General features: G+C 37.5%; 1 protein-coding gene across 1 annotated transcript in view; it reads left to right on the top strand.

Annotated features, from left to right (window-relative positions):
• Positions 1-21649, top strand: part of ccbe1 (collagen and calcium binding EGF domains 1) — a 56995-nt gene that overhangs the window by 18838 nt on the left and 16508 nt on the right. Inside the window, exons 3-5 of the mRNA XM_084387943.1 lie at positions 15947-15999; positions 16892-17026; positions 18561-18698. Coding sequence (XP_084244069.1) covers positions 15947-15999; positions 16892-17026; positions 18561-18698 — 326 coding nt within the window. The remainder of the gene's footprint in view (positions 1-15946; positions 16000-16891; positions 17027-18560; positions 18699-21649) is intronic.

Raw genomic sequence — 21649 nt, 5'->3', positions numbered from 1 at the left:
TTTAACAAGCAAAAAGATATGTTCTGCACTGTTCTACAGTAGTAATAATTTTCTATTGCTAGCAGCTGGATATTCAAGCGTTCGGATGCCAGGCCAGTCTTTTTTTTTGTGTGCATTTTGTCTTTGAACCACCATTATAGTCTTGTATGCTACTGAATTTTAATATTTTTGTCAGTCAGATGGACTTTCCAGGTCATACATAAATCTTAGTCACTTAGACATACTGCTTTCAGTTCAGGACATGCAAATTGTACAAGCTCGGTTTTCTTGCTAAATCGCAGGGAAAAACTTGGTCATCTGATACCCCATAAGCCTTTGACTCTCCAACAAATTGGATGTGAAGGAAAAAACTTCTTTGTCTGAGAATGCTTTAACTGCAGCTATCGTTAAAATCGCCTTGTTGACATATATAATATATTTTCCGCTTGACTGAATCATTTGTTTCCAAGCAACAACTTTTTGTGCTGATTTGGTGTTTTTGTAAACCTCTTTCCAGAGGTCAGTGCCTCCAGGATTTATTTTTCACAAAACAGGGACGTGTTCATTCATTCATCCCATCATTCATTCATGTCCTTTGGCAGTAAAGGTGTCACTTTTTATAAAGCGGCCCAAATGGTCAGGCTAAGCACTTGACATTTTCCTGGAAAAACCTCCCGTTACTGTGCAAATCGTGAGTCTATTGAGGGTTCCAGTAGTCGAAGCCCTTTCTTCATCATTGATCTGGCCCAAGGCCAGGGGTGTAGTATGGTTCGAGTTAAGAGAGTACAAAGTGCAGAAAGGATGTCCGTAAACGTGGATTCTGTATAACAACCTATGGACGGGCATGTTCTCTGTAATTTCCGGGGTTGTCAGGGTGAGAGACATCACACAGGTTAGATTCAGTGCCAGTCCTCCTTAACACGCTTCTAAAGATACCTTCACTTCCTCCGCCTGCTGTATATTGAAGCCAGACGTTGCAGATTTCGGACTGATTTCTTGGTTGTTCACTCGGTTGGTTTCAAGGGTTTGTGTATTTGAGACGGTGCACATCTTTACTTTGTTTGTTTTAATTACCCTTATCGTTTACAGGCTCAAAAGAGATATCTTGTGATATTTAGATGATTCAGATAACGAAATTGGTTACTGAGTGTCAAGAGAGAGAGATGGAGATGAGGAGAGAGATTGCTCCACATGTGATTACTGGCCAAAAGGAGACACAGAACTGCATCTAATCACAACCACATGGGCTTTGGGGGGTCTTTTCTAGAACCCTACGACTGTTGTCAAGACAACAAAGAATTTGGCATTTCTAATGTCAGTGAGCATGTGCAACAACAAGAACCGAGACGTTCACATGTGCGTCTCAGGTTGGGAATTTTGAATGTGATGGGAAAAACAAGACCTCACACGATAATGACATAAATATTCTGCAGCAGGTCGTTTCATGTAATTCACGTCCAAAAGTGATTATCAAAGCAGTTTTCTTTTTTTCTTTTCAATGACATTTTGTGAATATTGTGATATTGGATGTTGGCCATTGTAGCAGATCATTATGCACATTTACACTCTGAGAAGTTTTGTGATTTGACTGCATGGCAACTGATTTATTATTTTCTGAACATCTGACAATACTTCAGTTGGGAATGTGAAACTAAGCGTGAAGTGAACATTATTAAATTAAGCAAACTATTCATGCAGGTTTGATGTAAATGTTTTTGTTTGTTTTGGATAAGACAAGGCTTGACAGGGAATTTTGGAGAAACTGTCATGTTACACTACAGTTCAAAAGTTTGGGGTTGGTAAGATTTTTTTTATAAGTCTCTTATGTTCACTAAGTCTGTATTTATTCAATAAAAAAAATACAGTAAAGTTCTGTTATATTGTCAAAACAACTCTTTATATTTAATATGTAAATATTTAGAATATATTATATATATTATAAAATATATCCATTATATTTAAAATATTGCAAAATGACTTCAGTCCTCAGTGTCATATTGTCCCTCAGAAATTGTAAAAAAAAAAAATAATTTCTTCCCCCTGATACTAGGATGATGTGCATGCTTGTTTTGTTAAGGTTTTGTGGGTGTTTTTTAGTGTGTTGCTATGTGGTTGCTAGGGTGTTCTGAACTGTTGGTTGGGGGGTTGTCTATGATGTTCTAGTCTAGTGCCTTTTTATTATCTGCCAGATGAAAATGATACAACTCATAGAAAATTAATAGCACATCTGTCCTCAATAAGCCAATTAATTTGAGGTTTAATTTATTTCTCAGGTGGTGCATGAATTAAGTTTAATAATCAGGTTAGGGGTTTTGAAAAGCTGGAGGAGAAAGCGTTTTCACATCAGAAAATTACACAAGCAGCTGTAAACATTTGATTGAACAGATAATTCTATAATGCAAATGCAAATTGCAATGCTTAGTTAGAAGACACTTTAAAGAGTGTAAATTCCTTCCTCTCTTGTATTGAAGGGGTCATGAACTGCATTGTTTTATTGTTTTATAATGTTTCCTGGGGTGCACTTATAATGTTAGTATGATTTCAATCAAACATTGTCATAATTTAGAAATAAAAGGCATTTTTCCTACTCTGATTTTAGCTTCAGAATTGAAAAGGGTTGATTATAGCATTATATTTAGATCTATAGCATTATATTTAGATTGTGGCATGAAAGCTTGTAATGATGAGCATTGCAGCTGATCACAGACATGTTGAGAGCATGAATGCAGTGATCTCGTCATTTTAACTCAATTTCCACACACTAACAAATGCTTTCATCATAACTAAGAGTGCACACACAATGTAAATAAGAGATTTGTTGATGATAACCATAGACTATACATAAAAGGGACTTTGTTATAACGGGAGTTTTTAGGCGAGAGTCCAGAACTCAGCCACTGATAAACTTTTTGAACGCTTTTTTATCACAATTTTAATAACATCATTTTCATCCTACTAAGACAAAACAATGTGAAGTTGACCATTTAGTCTCTGGTTTGATTTACTGACACATTGACAAAAAACATCTGACTGTCCATGAACATATCACTGGTCACAGATTAGGCATTAGAATTAACAGTTACTTACATGTTGTGGCAATACTGTCGAGTCCATATCGCAAAAGTCTTTTTGCAAATCCTGTGCCGAAATTGTGACTGATTTACCAAAGAATCCACAGTGAAATGTACCGAATACAAATAAATAATGCTCAACTGAGACATTCACATTGTTGAAAATAAATAACCACATTCCTAGAATTAGGATCCTTGGGAAGGTAATCTCATTTTTAGTCCAGTGATTCTGTATCGCTCTTCTCTCCTCGTCAAGTCAAGTCACCTTTATTTATATAGCGCTTTTTACAATACAGATTGTATCAAAGCAGCTTCACAGTAATAACATGAAAATAATACAACAAAGTTTGTTTCTAGAAGAAAATTGCGTCATCGTCCACCTTAAGTAAGGCAGATCAATAATATTTTTGAATATTAAATGTTAAATCCTCATCATCTCACTAACACACCAGTGGGCGGGGACAAAGTTGCAGTGATGAAGTAGGCTTTGATTTTATTTCACCTATAGATAGGCGCATTCGACAACGAGTCGTTCTTTGGGCTTGGCACAATAAAAGCTGTTTTTGGACTAACAAGGAAGTTTTCAGTTCTGAAACCCACAGGATATTCTTATAGTATGATGACCTCTTATATGTCAAAAGCTCAAGGAAACTTTGATTTCTCAGTTCATGACCCCTTTAAAGATGATTTTGAGGCCGCATAACCAAGAAGCCCCTCAAGTGTACTTACTTTTTTATTCTTTTACACAGAAGAGTACAAGTGCTTTTGTTTTCGTGGCTTGTGCGTGACCACTGTAAAGAGCACCATGGAGACCAATTTAAGATGACTAGACAGTTCAGAAGCTTAAAGATTTGATCCAGCATTGTTCTCTTACAGAAAAGCTGCCCAATCAGAGCGTCACAGACGCTGACCTGTGCACAGCACGTATATGGAGCAATATCATTTTTCAAGACAAATTGCCTTGTCCTCTGTACCTAGTACAATTATATCATAAATGCCTAAGTCAATTCAGTCTATTAGGTTTATGTTAGAGTCTCAAGGCAACTGTAGCGGCTGAAATGGGACTATGAAGGGGGAGTAAAGAAGTAAATGTAACAGGAAAAACATTTTACTCCAGTGAAAAAAAAGACATGATGAATTATACCTTTCATGAAAAAGTGCAGTTCCTTCTAAAGATTATCTGCAATTCGTGATAAAAGGCACTTTTCTCAGGTCTGCAAAGCATCCTGTGGTTTGACAGAGATATTTTTAGCAGTGGTAGGTAGTTCCTCCAAATATGACGTTTGGAAGAAGAAATATTAAAACACAAAAAGATATCCAAGCACTTTTCAGAGGTAACTGTTCTTTGTAATTTATGCCTTCCTGTAACAGTATTCCCACAAGGCAATGTGTTTTGGAGACATAACACTAGTATTTTCCGACAGCCGTTCTCCTCTCTTGAACTTTCTGGCGAGGCCTTTCATTCTCACTGCTCGCTCGAGTAACCAGCGCACCATGACAGACATTTGGTTCACCTCTGCGCCGATGAACGGTTTATTCATAAGTATGTGTTTGGACAGATAGCTTGCTGCGGTGTTGCCATAGCTTACATAAAGTGAGTTACATAAAGTTAGCTGATCGCCCAAACATCGGTTTTATTTTTAACTCATGGGGCTTGAGATTGTATGTGGACCCCATGTGTTGATATTTGAAGGACACTGAGAACCGTGGAGGACTGTGATGGATGTCAAACTGCTGTTATTGAAGATTTTGGGGATTCCTAAATATTGCAACACCATATGCTCAGGGGTTTAACACAAGCCTTCAAGAAAAGGGCTTTAATGTGAGGTATACTGTTATAAATAAAGCTTTGAATGATTGTTGGAATATTAGCGCTTGATCACTGTTTCATACTTTGCTCTAGACTGTATGTTGAACAACTTCCAAATAATTCCTCATGCTGATCCCATGTGTTTGCTTCCAGTTCTTGGCTTGTCTATGGTGAGAGACAACGAAGCAGTTTCTGATCACATATCATATCGTAAACATTGGACGGGGAAAACCAACTAGGTTTTTTTTTTTTTTTAAACGGTAGACAGATCCAGTCAATGCATACTTCGACAGAATTACATTAAATCGTCCGTAAGTGATTTCTGTTCTAAAGTTGGCCTGCTCCAGATCCAGATTCCTCTCTCGAGCTGTTTATTGCGAACAGGAGTGGCATGAAAACAATAGAGGAGAGTGAGAGGCAGAGCAAAAAAGAAAGGAGGATTGCCAAAGCAACAACTCAACACAGAGATTATATTTCTCCAATATCTCAGGTTTCACGAAACATCTCCAGCTTGCCAGTCTTGCTCTGGATTTTTTTTTTTGGAATTACTTTTTTTAAAGCATTGATGTGCATTCTAGATGTGGCCGATATACATTTTAAACTTTGAACTCGTGCAAATTTGTGACCTGGTATTCATTTACGTCACAGTTATGTAAAACTCCTTGATGGGACGTCTAATCACTGTACAAAAACCTGTGACGGTGAAAACAAGAGGGCTAGGAAAGGTACACCTCCAAAAAAAAAAAAAAAATGTATATTATATTATATTATATTATATTATATTATATTATATTATACTATTATTAATCCATGTTATATCGTTATTTTGTAATATGTTTGTTCTTTATAATTTGTAAATATATTATTTAAAATTATAATTATTTAATTTTGTTTTATTTTATTACTTTAATTTTATTACCCACCTCATTCCCTATTTTTTTTTTATAATACTCTATACATTTAAAGTGTCATAATTGTACACTGTTTATCAGCTTAAAGTAATTGACCAGCACAGTTTAAATTCAAGTGAAATGTGGACTTCAGCTGTTAAACACCATGCCACATGAATTACATATGAATGACTTTAATCAGCATAATAAAAGAAAAAGTATCTGACTATGGTGCCCGTGCCAGTGTGAGGTTTCCAGACAAGCTAAATGCCCATTACACCATCAGTCTGAATTCATTTTTATTTCTCATCACCTCAGCATGTCTGAAATGTTGACAGGCAGATCTTTGCATTGGCAGGCTGGTTCTGTCAGGCCCGATTCCAAGCAGTTACACCTAAACAAGCACCAGCACTTCTGTGATTTAACGTGAACGTTAAAGCATGAAAAAAAAAAAAAAAACTTCAGTCCAGTGAGTTACCGGAGGCACACTGACTCCCTACTCTTATAAAAGACCTGTGGGTGGTGTTACAGTGAGAGAAGACAAGAAAAACGAGGAACCACATCTGGGGCCAGTGTGGAGGAATGTAGGGTGAGTTTTTGTCTATGTGTGTGTGTGTTCCAGGCTTTTGATCGGTGCCACATTATCAAGATTCTTCTAAGCATTAAAGTAGAGAAAGTGAAGTGGCCCTCTGCGTCAGAGCACCATCAAAACTATTAGACCCCCCTGAAAATGTATACTCACACTTGGCATTAAAAAAGCTCTAAGATCAAATCAGTTTTCAGAGGCCCAACTCAACCAAAGGGCGTTTACTGACATACAATATAAGATACAATGATATCTAGACTCTAATAGGGCCCTTACACGTGTAATACTGAAACTTCAAACACCCACACACTTACACAAAGCCTGCGCTGAGTTACACACTCATTAAATATCGTCAAACGTTAACGGAGGTCTGTGTAATTTACAGTTTCCAGCTGTAGCGGTTTTTGCTGAGGAAAAGGGGAGAGATGCCTGCATGAAATAATACAACCTTATGCAGCTGCTAATGGCTTAGGCTCCTGGCCAATTATGTGGATGTTAATTATGAAGGAAATTGAGATTTTGTTATGCGTTTGTAAGCCTGTGATATCCAGCTGTGAACGTTGATGACTCTTCGTGCTGTACTTGGCTGGATAGTCTGGAAACTGTATCTATGAGTATTAAATAAAAAGTATCAAGTTATATGCTAAGCTTGAAGTCATCATGGATGGATTTTAAATGGCCCCAATTAATTTTGTTGATTCACATTCCTGGTCTTATTGTGCATGATTCATTAGCGCCTTTGCAATTACCTCCCTCTTAAAGCTGCAATATTCAAATCGGAGTAATTTCAAACACTAGCCATCAGTTGTCGACTTTGAAAGTGGCTTCAGAGGAAAAACGCTGCATCGTAAACTAAACGACTGAGGATCACGCACTACCAGACTTTCAACTTTCAAACTCATGCAGAAATGTGCACCTCATTGGAAACGCATGAGAACTGAAAACAATATGTGTTCTAAAATCGTCTCTAAATATCCAACATGTTTTATGTCCTCTGACTGGATGGAATCATAGTCTGAAACAAAAACAAAAAACAGAGTCTGTGCCCATCATACTCCATGCGATTTTCTGTGAGATCTGTCATTTCCAACTGACCGAAATCTGCAGACTGGCTCTGACTTTCAGCGACTTTCATGGACTCCTACAAGTCTTGTAGTTAAGTCTAAATTTTAGTCTGACATGCCCTAGGTGTCAGTGACCATACACACACACACACACACAGTGTTGGAGAAAGTTACTTTTATAAGTAATGCATTACAAACCTATTTAATTATTACAGGTTTCCGTAATTGCGTAATTTAAAAAAGTTACAGAAATTATGTTGTAAATTAAAAGTAAAGCGCTACCTTAGTTACTTGAATAAAGTAATCTGATTACGTAACTCATGTTATTGTAATGCTGTATCACCAACACTGTTTGTGTGTGTGTGTGTGTGTGTATATATATACATAAAGTCTCACCCAACATTTTAAAATAAATACTGTTTTACTTAGAAATGTTGCAAAATTAGCAGAATATGCTTCATGTTGATGTGTTTTAATTTGAATATAATATATTTTGATTTGAACCGTATCAGAGAACTAAAAAAAAATTATTTTGGATCTTTAAAAAGTTCTGTCATGACATTATAGGACCTTAAAGGGGTTTTATAGGGCATCATAGGAACTTGATTGGCACCTTTATTTAAAATTCAAATAGAATTTGATTTGAACTAAACTGATGCTATAGACTCCATCTACCATGGTACATTTCTCAGTGTAGCCAAAATGTAATGTTATTTCCTCCATGTGAACTGTCTGCGTGTGTGTTTATTCCAGGTCTCTACTCTGTTTGTTTATAAGGTAATTAGAGATCTCTCAGAGCCCAGCGAGTGGGGCTGAGGTCACGCTAATCCAGACCTGATTTTTCTCCTGGTAACCGGATCCCCATCCACGTGGGAAATTAAATAAACACAACATTAGGAAAGCACAGGTGCTACCGTACCCACTAATAACATCTGACAGTCAAGTAAAATCTCTGTTTAAAAGCGAATGTGACTCAGTGTTAATGCACCTGTTTTTATTTGGACATGGTCTTGGAATCTAACCGCTCATTCATGGAGTTCCCCATAATTTTCATCTATCATTTAGCAGAGGCTGAAAAAATACAAAACGTTTCCTTTTCCACACTAATGTATCTAAACAACCCTCCCAGCTCATTCTTTTTGCTGTCTGACTTGTTGTAAGTCCTTTTAACGTGCCAGAATAACTAAACTTTTCCTTTTCATCTGCGAGTAAATGCACCTGCTCTGTGAGGACTGAAAAGCTCTCAGGAGTCGAGATCAGGTGCTTAAGTGAGTGAACAGGGCTCAAGGTGAATGTTCTAAATGGAGTAGCATTTGTGTTAATCAATAGGTGATATTGAATAAATGTGACAAGACTTCTTCTCTTCCATTCACTTACAAAGATCTGTATTGAACCTTGTGTCACTGCATGCTAATTCTTTTTCTCTTTTTTCTCTTACATAACATTGATTTGGTTAGAAGTCTGGTTGTGACTCAGCCTGAACAAATCCATTTCATCCATATTTAAACCTCCTGAGGTTGGGTTCACATTTGGATCCTCCCCTCCTGAGACGTGAACACCATTGGAGCGATCGGACCACACTGCAGTGTCCCACATCCTCCTCTGCTCTTCAATGTGATCTTATCTTTACAATCTGGCCCCTAGAGAATAGTAAATGATGTAACAGCCTGCAGTGGCATGGCATTCTGGAATAATAATCTACTGCGTGAAAACATCTGTGTGACAGAAGGTCTCACAAACAAATCGGAGCAATTGTAGTTGCCTATCCTAATCCATAGAAATTTAGTTTCACTCACAGTTTTATCAGGTTCAATGCAGAAATAAAATTTAAGTTTTTGATTGCTTTTATTAGCTTTTAAACAAGGAATGCATAGTTAAGTATATTGTGTTTTATTGTACTAAGCTTATTAACTCTTTCCCCGCCATTGGCGGAAATTTCACTGTTATATGTCAGCTGATGTACACTCACCTAAAGGATTATTAGGAACACCATACTAATACTGTGTTTGACCCCCTTTCGCCTTCAGAACTGCCTTAATTCTACGTGGCATTGATTCAACAAGGTGCTGAAAGCATTCTTTAGAAATGTTGGCCCATATTCATAGGATAGCATCTTGCAGTTGATGGAGATTTGTGGGATGCACATCCAGGGCACGAAGCTCCCGTTCCACCACATCCCAAAGATGCTCTATTGGGTTGAGATCTGGTGACTGTGGGGGCCATTTTAGTACAGTGTCATGTTCAAGAAACCAATTTGAAATGATTCGAGCTTTGTGACATGGTGCATTATCCTGCTGGAAGTAGCCATCAGAGGATGGGTACATGGTGGTCATAAAGGGATGGACATGGTCAGAAACAATGCTCAGGTAGGCCGTGGCATTTAAACGATGCCCAATTGGCACTAAGGGGCCTAAAGTGTGCCAAGAAAACATCCCCCACACCATTACACCACCACCACCACCAGCCTGCACAGTGGTAACAAGGCATGATGGATCCATGTTCTCATTCTGTTTACGCCAAATTCTGACTCAACCATCTGAATGTCTCAACAGAAATCGAGACTATCAGACCAGGCAACATTTTTCCAGTCTTCAACTGTCCAATTTTGGTGAGCTCATGCAAATTGTAGCCTCTTTTTCCTATTTGTAGTGGAGATGAGTGGTACCCGGTGGGGTCTTCTGCTGTTGTAGCCCATCCGCCTCAAGGTTGTGCGTGTTGTGGCTTCACAAATGCTTTGCTGCATACCTCGGTTGTAACGAGTGGTTATTTCAGTCAAAGTTGCTCTTCTATCAGCTTGAATCAGTCGGCCCATTCTCCTCTGACCTCTAGCATCAACAAGGCATTTTCGCCCACAGGACTGCCGCATACTGGATGTTTTTCCCTTTTCACACCATTCTTTGAAATGGTTGTGCGTGAAAATCCCAGTAACTGAGCAGATTGTGAAATACTCAGACCGGCCCGTCTGGCACCAACAACCATGCCACGCTCAAAATTGCTTAAATCGCCTTTCTTTCCCATTCTGACATTCAGTTTGGAGTTCAGGAGATTGTCTTGACCAGGACCACACCCCTAAATGCATTGAAGCAACTGCCATGTGATTGGTTGATTAGATAATTGCATTGAGAAATTGAACAGGTGTTCCTAATAATCCTTTAGGTGAGTGTATATGTAAAATAATACGATCATTAACATTAAACAAAACAGCCTAATGTTACCGAATGAAATGTCGACCCAGAACAAGCTATAGGACTTTAAAGCGTTGATGGACTCGATCTACTCCATCTGTTTTGATCATTGTTCTGAATCCGATCTGAATGTAGTCTGTGACAAAAATGTGATTTTTCTAGCTAGAATAAAATAGGGTTGTTGTTTTGTTAAAGCAGATGGTCTGTTCTTTCTTTTGATATATTGCATATTCAGATATTCATACAACAAAATATTCTGGGGGCCATAAAGCTTTCGTGAAAATGATCGGTGGCGGTGGCTGGCAACCTTTTTCAAAAACGCTGGCTGGGAAAGAGTTAAGAGGAACCCTTTTAAAGGAGTCATATCAAATTAAATTGTCTTTGATCTTTTGAGATAAGAGTTTGATGTAATATTAAAACATATTGTAACTTTCAGAGCTCAAAACTTCCTCTCCAAAACTTATCTCAGAAGCATGCGTCTGATTTCCTTCATGAAGACTCCAGTAGGCTGGAGTGTCTCTCAAAGGTCCTGTCATGAGAAATGGTCATTCTAGAGATTCTGGCCTGCATCAGGCTGTCAGGCTTTAACCGCTGTGGCAGATACGCCACTAATATGGGGAGTGATTCAAAGGATTTACATTATTATGTGTCATGTTTTGAAATGCTAGTGCTATTGACCTGATCTTTAGAAAAAAAGTCAATTTTTTTATTTTTTTACTGATTTTGTAATTTGCTGTTCATCTGTACAGTGGATGTTATTCAGAAACAGACCTGAACACTTAGACTGCACAGACTCACGATTGGTTTTGTGTTTTCAGGCTTCTGAGATTAAACCAGCACTGTGTCACACAGATTATGAATAAGTAAGTAAGTAGCCATAGTCTACATAAGACGTCAGAACAGAACATCTGGTGTCGCTCAAGGCAAAATATTATAGTCCTTGTGAAGTTTCGTATATTTACATGGTTTTGGATTGTGTGATGTATACAGTATAGCTTGGTTTTGTGTTTGAACGTTTCTGGCTCTGTTTAGATCATTATGGGATTTGGTCCAGCTGGATTTCATGTTCTCCTGTCCATTAAGCCTGCATAATTATTCATATTAATGACGCATGCACTAATAAATACTTTCATGCAGTCCAGATTTTGTTTCTAAAAATCCTATATTTGCATGCCTCATATCTTATAACATCCAATACATTGTATAAATAAAATAAAGGGTAAATAAAGATATCATGAAACTGATTATGATAACCTAAATATCTAATTACAAAAACAATTTAGGTTTCAAGAGTTTTTATTAAGAGATAAAAAAAAAAAAAAAGTTTTGAATATGAATATTTGTGAACACCAGATGGATGAAACCTGAGAGAAAACTGCTCAGAGAGTCAATAAACAAAGCTTTAAAAATATTTTTGGAAATCTTACCCTAGCAGACACAGGTCCAGGGTCAGTTCTGGCTGTTCTCTCTGTGCGTTCTCCTCTCTGAGTGTTGCGTGTTTGTTAAGATGGGGACATATTAGAGTTTGTGTATTTGTGGAGGATCAGGGTGGTTTTGGTGTCAGCATACCAGAAAAACGATTTTCTCTTTTGGATCTCTATGTACATAAACCTACATCCTTACTATACTGTACTGTATGTGTTTGTGGAAGTTCTTGGAATTTCAATTACATACTTTAGTATACTTGTAAATCTGAGCACATTGTTGAGATATCTTCTGATAGGAGATACATGTAAGATGATATTACTAGATAATTTTTATCTTTTTTTCTTAAAATCTCCAATTGCATTTAATTTAAGCTGGTGTCTAGAATAAAAAGTATATATATTAAACTTATCTCATTTGCATGCCTTATGTTTCTATAGCAGTGTGCATATGCATGTGTGAGTGAGTGTCTGTGTGTACATGACTGCAAACATGCGTCGAAGTGTGAAAATCACCTCCACCTCGTTCAGCTGTCATAACCATCATCACCTCCCAAAGCAGGAGATTTGTGCCTGCTCTGCCCTTCTCTTCCACTTCTCAGTGCTTCCTCCCCATGGACTCTTTCCATTTCTGCTGTTTCTCACCATAAATGTGAGTTACGGCACTTGTGTCGCACTGCACAGTTGATTTTACAGCTCCTGCGTTTTAGTGCGAGCCGCCTTAATACATATACTACAAAAAAAAGAGAGAAAAAAATATTTATTTATGTAGGGTCCATATAATTTAAAAAAAAAAATTTTTTTAGTTCTCTTAATTAGCACATAGGCTAGATTAACATCAATTAAAAGGTTAAAGGTTCTCATATTGCATTATGAAAACTTTAAGGTCTTCTATGACATAAGAACATTAAAAGATTATATTATGTCACCAAAGTTCTTTTAAAGGGGTTTAAAATGCATGTACACAAGATGTAAAATAAGTCTCTGATGTCCCCAGAGTGTGTATGTGAAGTTTTAGCTCAAAATACCCCACAGATATTTTTATATAGCATGTTAAAATTGTCACTTTTTGAGGGTGAGCAAAAACGCATCGTTTTTGTGTCTGTCCCTTTAAATGCAAATGAGCTGCTGCTCCCAGCACAGGGGGCGGAGCTACAACAGCTTGCTCTCACACAGACATGCACTGAAAATGTCAATGTTTATGTTCAAACCGGAGTCGGACAATAATGGAGACACTCAAGAAGAAGTGACAACATGTAGAATGCAACAGGACATTTCTGAATGGTTAGTTGATGAATTTATGTAGTTTGTGTAGTATCTTCTAGTCATTAGCATATTCTGTCATGATAATCTATAAATCGCGTTCCCGGGGGAAGGGTTTATGTAAATTTTAGGGTTAGTGATGTCACTAACCCGGGAGGAATGTCGTGTAGTCCCTACCAGCCGTTTGTTGTAGTCCTTAAAAAACTATTTCTTTAAAAGCAAATATCTCCCTTTGCTTTGAACTTTGAGCATCGTAACTTTACAGATGTTGTTTATGCTCAAACAGTAACATTACACACTAACTAAAGTTAAAAAAGTGAAATCATAATCAACCACCCCTTTAAAGGTTAATGTGTCACATCATGATTTCAAAAGGTTCTCCTTTGACATCATGATTCACTTTAAAATCACTTTTGAAACCTTCATTTAGAGTCTAGAATGGAACAAGCTCCAGTCAACGTATCTGCAGCCTGAATGCTAAAGTTTCTTGTTAGCGTGGGAAAATTCTTTATCTTGGAGGGGACTCCAAAGACACACATTAGTTCTGGGCAACATGCTGCAGAAAAAAATGGTGTGATGTGGAAAAAGACTGCAAGTTTTGTCTGAAAACAAGCTAATGTAGTCAATGTTTCAGGTCTATTAAGTTCAATGCCAAGTTGTGGGTCATGATTATTTAATAATGATCTGTTATTTTTCCACTTCACTCATTTAAAATATTAAATAATTACATTTTGTAATGTCATTTCTGTAAAGGAATATCATATGGTTTCATGTAGCTGAAGTATGTTATTATGTGTATTTATTATTTTTTCAGGACATCAAGATGTAGGTGGTGCCCCTTAATATTGGGGCAAACAAACCAATAAAGTTTTTTCTGTGTGAATCAGACCACTTGAACAGCTCCCGTGATTCAAACCATACTAGCTTGTAGCCCAGCTCAGACCTCGTACTCTGTATGTGGCTGTAAAAGTGATTGTGTGGAAATAAATTAGCTGTTTATGTTCTTATTAAATTGTAAACTAGTGCATTTAAATGTTTAACATGCTGATATCCTTTTTAATATGTACTATTTAAACATTGTTGATCAGTTTGCTTCCAGAGTAGACCAACAGAGCTTTCTCTGGCAGACTAGACTAAACAGTTCCACAAAATTTGTGAGTAATACTTTCGGAAAGGATATTGCCATTACCTAATATCCAAATTCCATTTCCCCCCGTTGTATTATTTTTTTTTTTTTAGTTTTTCATTTTTTGAGCATTTGAAACATTTGGGAATCATTGTAGCATAGTCTGGAACTGAATCATTTCTGTTAGTGCTTATGAGTTGTTCCCTTGTCATTCCGAAAATGAAACTTCTCCATAATAACCACTTAGAGAGGGAAAAGGATGGGGGTAATTTTATTGTCTGAGTTTTCCATCACTGTCCAGAAAAAGCACCATTTTTCCTTTGGATCTTCTGTTTGTCTGTCTCATATTGTGGGCATGGATATCACATCAAATCAGATTAGGAAAATCATAAAAACAGACACTTTTGCACACTTTTGTTTCATACTGGATTGGAACCTCTGTTCTGGCTTGAAGTTGTTGGTATTGCTCATCCGTTAAGTTGAGATGGTCCTCACTGCAGAACACGAAATCCAGGGGGAGGAGTTGGATCCAGATCCAACTCCTCCTACCTTACATATACCTAAACCTACCCATCTCCACCCCCTGATCCTTAAACCCACCCCTAAACCTACCCATCTCCACCCCCTGATCCTTAAACCCACCCCTAAACCTACCAATCTCCACCCCTTAGATCTGGATCCAACTCCGCCCCCTGGATCTCGTGTACTGCAGTGAGGTGCTACTGGTTAAGTTGGGGGTTTGAATAAAACCATAACCCTGAGTATTAAACTTGTGTTTGACTCGTCCCAGTCAGACTTTGGATTTACAAAGATGGTGCACTTGTATTATTATGAATGGGAGAAAGTGCTACTCAAAAATATGGAGGAATAAGTCCCGCCTTCTAAATAAAAGAGCCAGTCGTCAATTGGCGAAGTCATTATGTCAGCTGCTGTTAGAATCTCCGGTTGATACAGAAACAGTCAGTGTTCAGAGATGCACACTTATGACTGCACATGCGCATTTGGCTGGTCCAGCTTGAATTTTTTTTTTTTTTGTCATAATTTGAGCATTTAGAAACAAAATTGATGAGAATTCAGGACAGGTTGAAAGTGATTAAAAGATATTAAAACACCAAGTGTAAACGGGTATTTATCCGCCTTGTCTACTTGTGATCCGATCGACCAAAACATTCTCAATACAAGGTGTAAACAGGGCCTTATTATCAATGTTGAAAACAGTTTTGCTGCTTAATGTTGTTGTGGAAACGGTGATACATTTTTCAGGATTCATTAATGAATATAAAGTTCAAAAGAACAATATTAATTAGAATAGAAATCTGTTGTAACATTCTTGGGGCCAGAATTGCGCTCTCATGCTAATTTGCCCTGTTTAGTCAATCTGGCCCTAAATGTCGTTCTTAAAAATCAGTCTTACTAACCTCAAACTTTTCAACAGTAGTGTAGCAACATCCTGGCAACCATACACAATACCCTAGCGTCAATGGTAAGCCTTAATCATACTTTTAAATAAAATGTGACATTCTCTCTGTCATTTCTTCTCTCTTTCAGAAAGAAGTGCTGTGAAGGTTTTAAGTTTGTATTGGGACAGTGTATTCCAGAAGGTAAGACCTCTTTCCCTCTCTCTCTCTCTCTCTCTCTCTACCCATACTAAACTCCTCTGGGTTGAATTTGCTCTGATATTTCTGGACGGGTTTTCCCTCGTCTCCCATTAGGGTTCTAAACAAAATCATTCCTTTTGGAAATAACTCAGCGGGTGATTTTAATGTTGTTTTAACATTTCTAGCACACCTTAAAGAGCTTGGCAGAGTTTCCCAACCAGTAACGATATCTTGATTACCGCGTGTTTATTTTTATTGTGGGAACAGGTCTGTATATTAGCTTATGAATACAGTAATATACTTCTCGATCTTTGGTTGAGGGGTTCAAACCACTAACAAGTTTTTACTCGTAACTGTCAAATAAAAGCGTGCAATTAAATTGTCTGCTTTCTGCGGTTGGCCCTGCCACATTGAGAGGGTGTATATTGGTCTCTGAAACGGCCCTTTGAGACAGTCTAGAGCTTGTTTTTAAAGTCTTTTTTCTTTTTTTATGCTGTTTATGTTCTCTGGTGTCCTCACCTGCCCCTTCTCCACTGATGAGAAACACATAAAGGACCGGTTGAGAATGGACACACATTTCCCTGACTCACACGGCACTTCATGCTGTGACTGAGATGGATTTGGCTCTTACAGGATAAATCGTGGAATAAGGAAAAGATGCGAGAATTCTTGGGCTGAAACTTTCAGTACTGGCTTCCTAGACCACAGTGTTTTGTTTGTACTATCAAAATTAAAATTCTGAAGGGAAAAGATTCGAAGTGGCACATTTGCATACGATTTTCTGGAAATTACAACGATATTGTGTTTTTTGTTTTATAGCTAGGATTTATGTTTGTAATCCTGTACTTTTGGTGTGCTTATATTTGTTTGTTTGTGGGTGTGTTTGTATATGCAGACTATGATGTGTGTGCCGGCGCTCCATGTGAACAGCAGTGTACCGATCATTTTGGCCGTGTGGTGTGCACCTGTTACTCTGGGTACCGCTATGACCGGGAACGACATAGAAACCGTGAGAAACCGTACTGCCTGGGTAAGATTTTACTCCTATTTATATGAATATATTGATAAAAGTGTACTTAGAGTATATTCAAATACAGAGAGTGGTAGAGTTTGGTAATAACTGAAATGTTCCAGAAAACAATTCACAGTTTTTTACACTGCAAATGCTGCAAAGTTGTGAATGCATCAATCATAAACAAGAAAAAAAAAAATCATGTTTTATTTTATTTTTTATTGAGACTCTAATGTACATATGCCCATTTTAGGGCCAGATTAACTAAACTGGGCAAATTAGTGTGAGAGCGCAATTCCAAAAAAGTGCCAATGTTAGTGGAAAGTTCAGCTTGTGATCTACTGACGACGAGCAAATTAAAGAACACAAATGCAGCCAGAGTATTTCCATATGACCAACGCAATCTACCAAGAGCAACGCAAATTAAAGTCTGGTTTAAGATATGCTTTTTTTTGGGCGGTAAATAATGGCGCAAATACCAGTAAATTTAGTAGAGCAAGCCTTAGTAAATCACTTTGCATGATTCATTTGAATATTCTCCTCCCATAAATTTTGCATCTGTTAGGGAAACTCCTACAAATGCATATCCAATAAGGTCAGCTGCAAAAATAACCCTGTCCATACCTTTTCAGCGCAAATTTTTCACTGCGTGTCTTTAGTAAATCCTGACAGTAGTTTTTTAACGGCAAAAGAGGGCTTGCGCTGATGCAAGCTGTTTATAAATCTGGCCCTTAGTTTTATTTTTATAAAAAAAAAAAAATTATAACACTCATTAAACTTTGCATTTGCATGTGTTCCTATTCATTTTATATGTTTTTGAGACTCTAATGTACATGTACCCAATTTCATTTTTATTTTTATATATTCTTAAACTGTAAAATTATAATAATTATTATTATTATTATTATTATTATTTCTTAATAATTCTTAATAAGCATCTTCTTTAAAAAAATTCAAAAGGTTTGTCATTTTAATTTATTTTGACACCCATGAACCCTAATATCATCTCTTAGAAAAAAGAAAGTTTCAATTGGGGTTCTATATAGAACCCTAGGGTTATTTAACTTTTTCTAGTGATAAAGTATGTTTACTTGCCGTTTCATTCATAAAATTGAATTACAATTAAAAATTAATTTAAACAAAATTGTGATCCTATGATATGAACGATCCATTCCAAGTTCTATATAGAACCTTTTCTGTGCTGCAGTAAAATTTGTTTTTCAAAAGAAGACTTTAAACTTGTAATTTGATTAAGATGTTTTGAAATTTTACTTGCTTGATCTAAAATACATTTAACCGTATGAAGATATTAGCACCCTCTATAGGTTGTTTTTAGTTGATTTCTCGATGTTTCTTTAATATCAGCGTGAGTGTTTCTTAAAGGGTCTGACCTCCCAGACTGCTGAATTGTTGATTTGATGGGAGTCAAATTTTGTTTCTCCGGCTGATATCACAGAAGCGCTCCTTATAGTGCCTGAGGAGCGAATATCACGTCTTTTGTGCTTTGCCAACTTTCCGTCCCTCACACTTTGACTCTCTGTTCTTGCGTCAGACATTGATGAATGTGCCAACAATAACGAGACGGTGTGCTCACAGATCTGTGTGAACACCCCCGGCAGCTACCAGTGTGAGTGCGAGAGAGGCTTCTACTTAGAGGATGATGGGAAAACATGTACCAAGGGCGAGAGAGGTGAGTGTATGCTCTGGATCTTTGGTTGTCTTTCTCAGCAAAGATCTTTATTCTATTAGTTTCCTTGCTCTCTCTTTTGTAATTTGTCTTTCTACTTTTCTTCTGTATTTTAGTGTTTGTCACACTTTTTTTGGACCCATTTGTTAAATTTATTAATGGCCCCACACTGTTCACTGACCCCCTCTTTTCAGCCTTAATAAAAATGATTAATTGCCCAAATTAAGTACTTCACGACCTGTAATCCTGAAGCAAGGTCCAAAGAAGTAGTTGTTCGCTTGTAAAGATAAATCAACTTGGCAGTCAAATAATGTTCTAATAACCTTTGAATTTAGCATATTTGTATCCTTATTTTTAAGTTATTTGTATTGTCAGTAGTTTTATGTTGAATCATCTTGGTTAATTTGATTGAAGGATTTGCCATACTTTGTGGTATTGTAGTTAATTTCCAAAGTTTTTCTGTGAGATTTTTGTTCAGTTTGAGAGCCACTTTCCCATTGGAAGCGGCTTTTGCAAACCTCACAGTTCTGCTTTGATTTGCCAATGCATTTCCAACAAACAACAGAGGTGTGAGGTTTTAAATTGAACACGAAGAACCAGAGATATTCGTTTTCCTGTCTGGGCCTGACTATCCATGCACAGATCTCTCTATCACACAGGTGTGGAAAGGAGTGAGTGCGGTCTGTAAAATGCTCCGACTGGTCATGGATGCATCTTTAAACTTTAAAGGGGTCATATAATGCCATTTTTGTACAAGCTAATATGATTCTTTAGGGTCTAAAGTTTAGTCTAAGTTTGTAATATACTTTAATTAAAAATTAAAAATTCTCATTAGTATTGTAAGAAAACACTCATTTTACCTGATCAAAAACAGCTCTGTTTTCAGCACGCCGTTTAAGTGCATGTGTCTTTAAATGATAATGAGCTTCGCTCACCCCGCCCCTCTTTTCTGTGCGTACACCGTTTGAAATAATAACACAATAACCATAACGCGTTGTTCATTATAAACGTGGGATTATGAATTATATTGAGAACGTCGTACATAGAAAACATGCCGTAATGTACCCTGAGTGTAAAAATAGCCGCATTCATCGTGAAGTGTGCTAGCGATTTGCAAAAATTAATATTAATATTAATATAAAGGTTAATAAAACGTTACACTCACTTCTTCTTCTGGAGGTGCAGTAGGAACACGAATAGTTGGTACCGATCCTTTTTTCAGGAGCAGCTATTTAGCAAAACCAGCTTTATACTGACCCTCGTTTATAAAGCAGTCTGGTGTGTGAAATGATTCGCGCAAACATGAAAGCAGTGACGTTGATCGTGGGGAATATTCCCTTCGAAAACAAAACTCAGCCACTGCGTCTTCAGCGGTTCGGATTTAGGAACATCAACATGACTGCTGTGTTCCTTATTGCACCCAAGAACAGAACGCCCCAATCGCTTAGACGCCATTCTGCTCATAGACAGTGCTCCAGCGTATCAACAATGACGCGCAGACTATGATGACAGACAGCTCGCTCACGAGTGAGGGCGGGTCTGTGTTGAAACGCTGCTGTCAATCAACAATCGTGGGAGGGGTGTCCGACCTTGTGACGTCACTAGGTCGAACGGCTTGATTTGAGAGATTAGAAAACATATAAGGAGATAAAAAAAAAAAAAACACTGGATGGATTTGTATCATTTTATGATGGTTGTGTACAGGCACTGCCAACACACGTTTCAGTACAATCAACTTGTAAATGTGCATGTACCATTATATGACCCCTTTAAGGTCTGATTGTAGCAATGCAAATGCAAGCAGAGATTTGAAGAAAATAAGCCAAGTGGAAAGGGTGGATGCTAAATTTTTATGTTTCCTTTGTATCTGAATAATGTCATAGGGACATATTTAACTTGGAACTTTGCATGTGTGCAACATGTTCCTTGTACCTGGCTTTTGTTGCATACTAAGAACATCATAAGTTCATGTCAGATATGGCTTAACTCTTAATCACCTCACCATTTACAAAAAATCCATTCTGCAGCCTCTTCTAGTTTGACATATTTATAAGACATTGCTTCCTGCCTCCCTGCAGGAAGTCCACTGACCCATTGCGGTTAATGACTTTGGACACCAGCTAGCGGTTAGCATTAGCATCAATCACTTCCTCTTCTCCTCTCCTCTGTCCATCTATCTTTTTGGCTTTCTTGTGGAGCGTGTCAGTCTGTCAGAGTTTCCTGTGTGCTGTTTCCTCTCTTTTGGGTCAGTTTGAGTGCAAAACGGGATGACCTTTTGGGGCATTCAGGGATGCAACAACCCAGATGTACAAAAAAGAATTCTGAGAATTCCAGAACACTGAGATTACAGTGTGTGGATCAGATGAGGTTATCAGCTATGAGTCAAACTAAGCTGTTGGAGATTGTGATATAACTCAGCGGACGTTTGGCAGGAATGGCCTGAGCTAGTACTATTCTGATGATGCCTGTACAGAGTGAGCCTCTGTTATGACCTTGCATAAGACTTAAAGTTCCCCAGTAGTCAATATTTGAATCCCTTAAAACTCATCTTTGATCACCAAACAGACATATTTAAATGCTTTTTCCTTGAAAAAAATTAGTCATGCCTTAAAATAGCTTGATTGTAACTCTACACCCTTGCCTCATTTAGTATACGTGGTTCTATGAATATGCAAATTAGCCCCGCCTCCATTCACTCACACCAGCTCAGAGATCCACTCGTTGACGTGATTGGTTACAAGGTATTATAATGTCAGAAACACCAGCGATTTCAAACCGCGTTTTTGAGACTGTCTTTGGTTCACTGCAGTTTTAAGGAGAAAATACTCTGCAATGGTGTTGACTGATGAATTTGCACATGGTTTGTCTTAAAGCATATTAAAAACACCACTTAAGCATAAAACAACATTAAAAGCTTGATTTTCACCACAGGGGGACTTTAAGATCTTTGTTGT

Source organism: Rutilus rutilus, assembly GCF_951802725.1.
Source record: "Rutilus rutilus genome assembly, chromosome: 18".
In the NCBI taxonomy this organism is placed as follows: domain Eukaryota; kingdom Metazoa; phylum Chordata; class Actinopteri; order Cypriniformes; family Leuciscidae; genus Rutilus; species Rutilus rutilus.
This window is presented reverse-complemented; position numbering and strand designations above follow the sequence as displayed.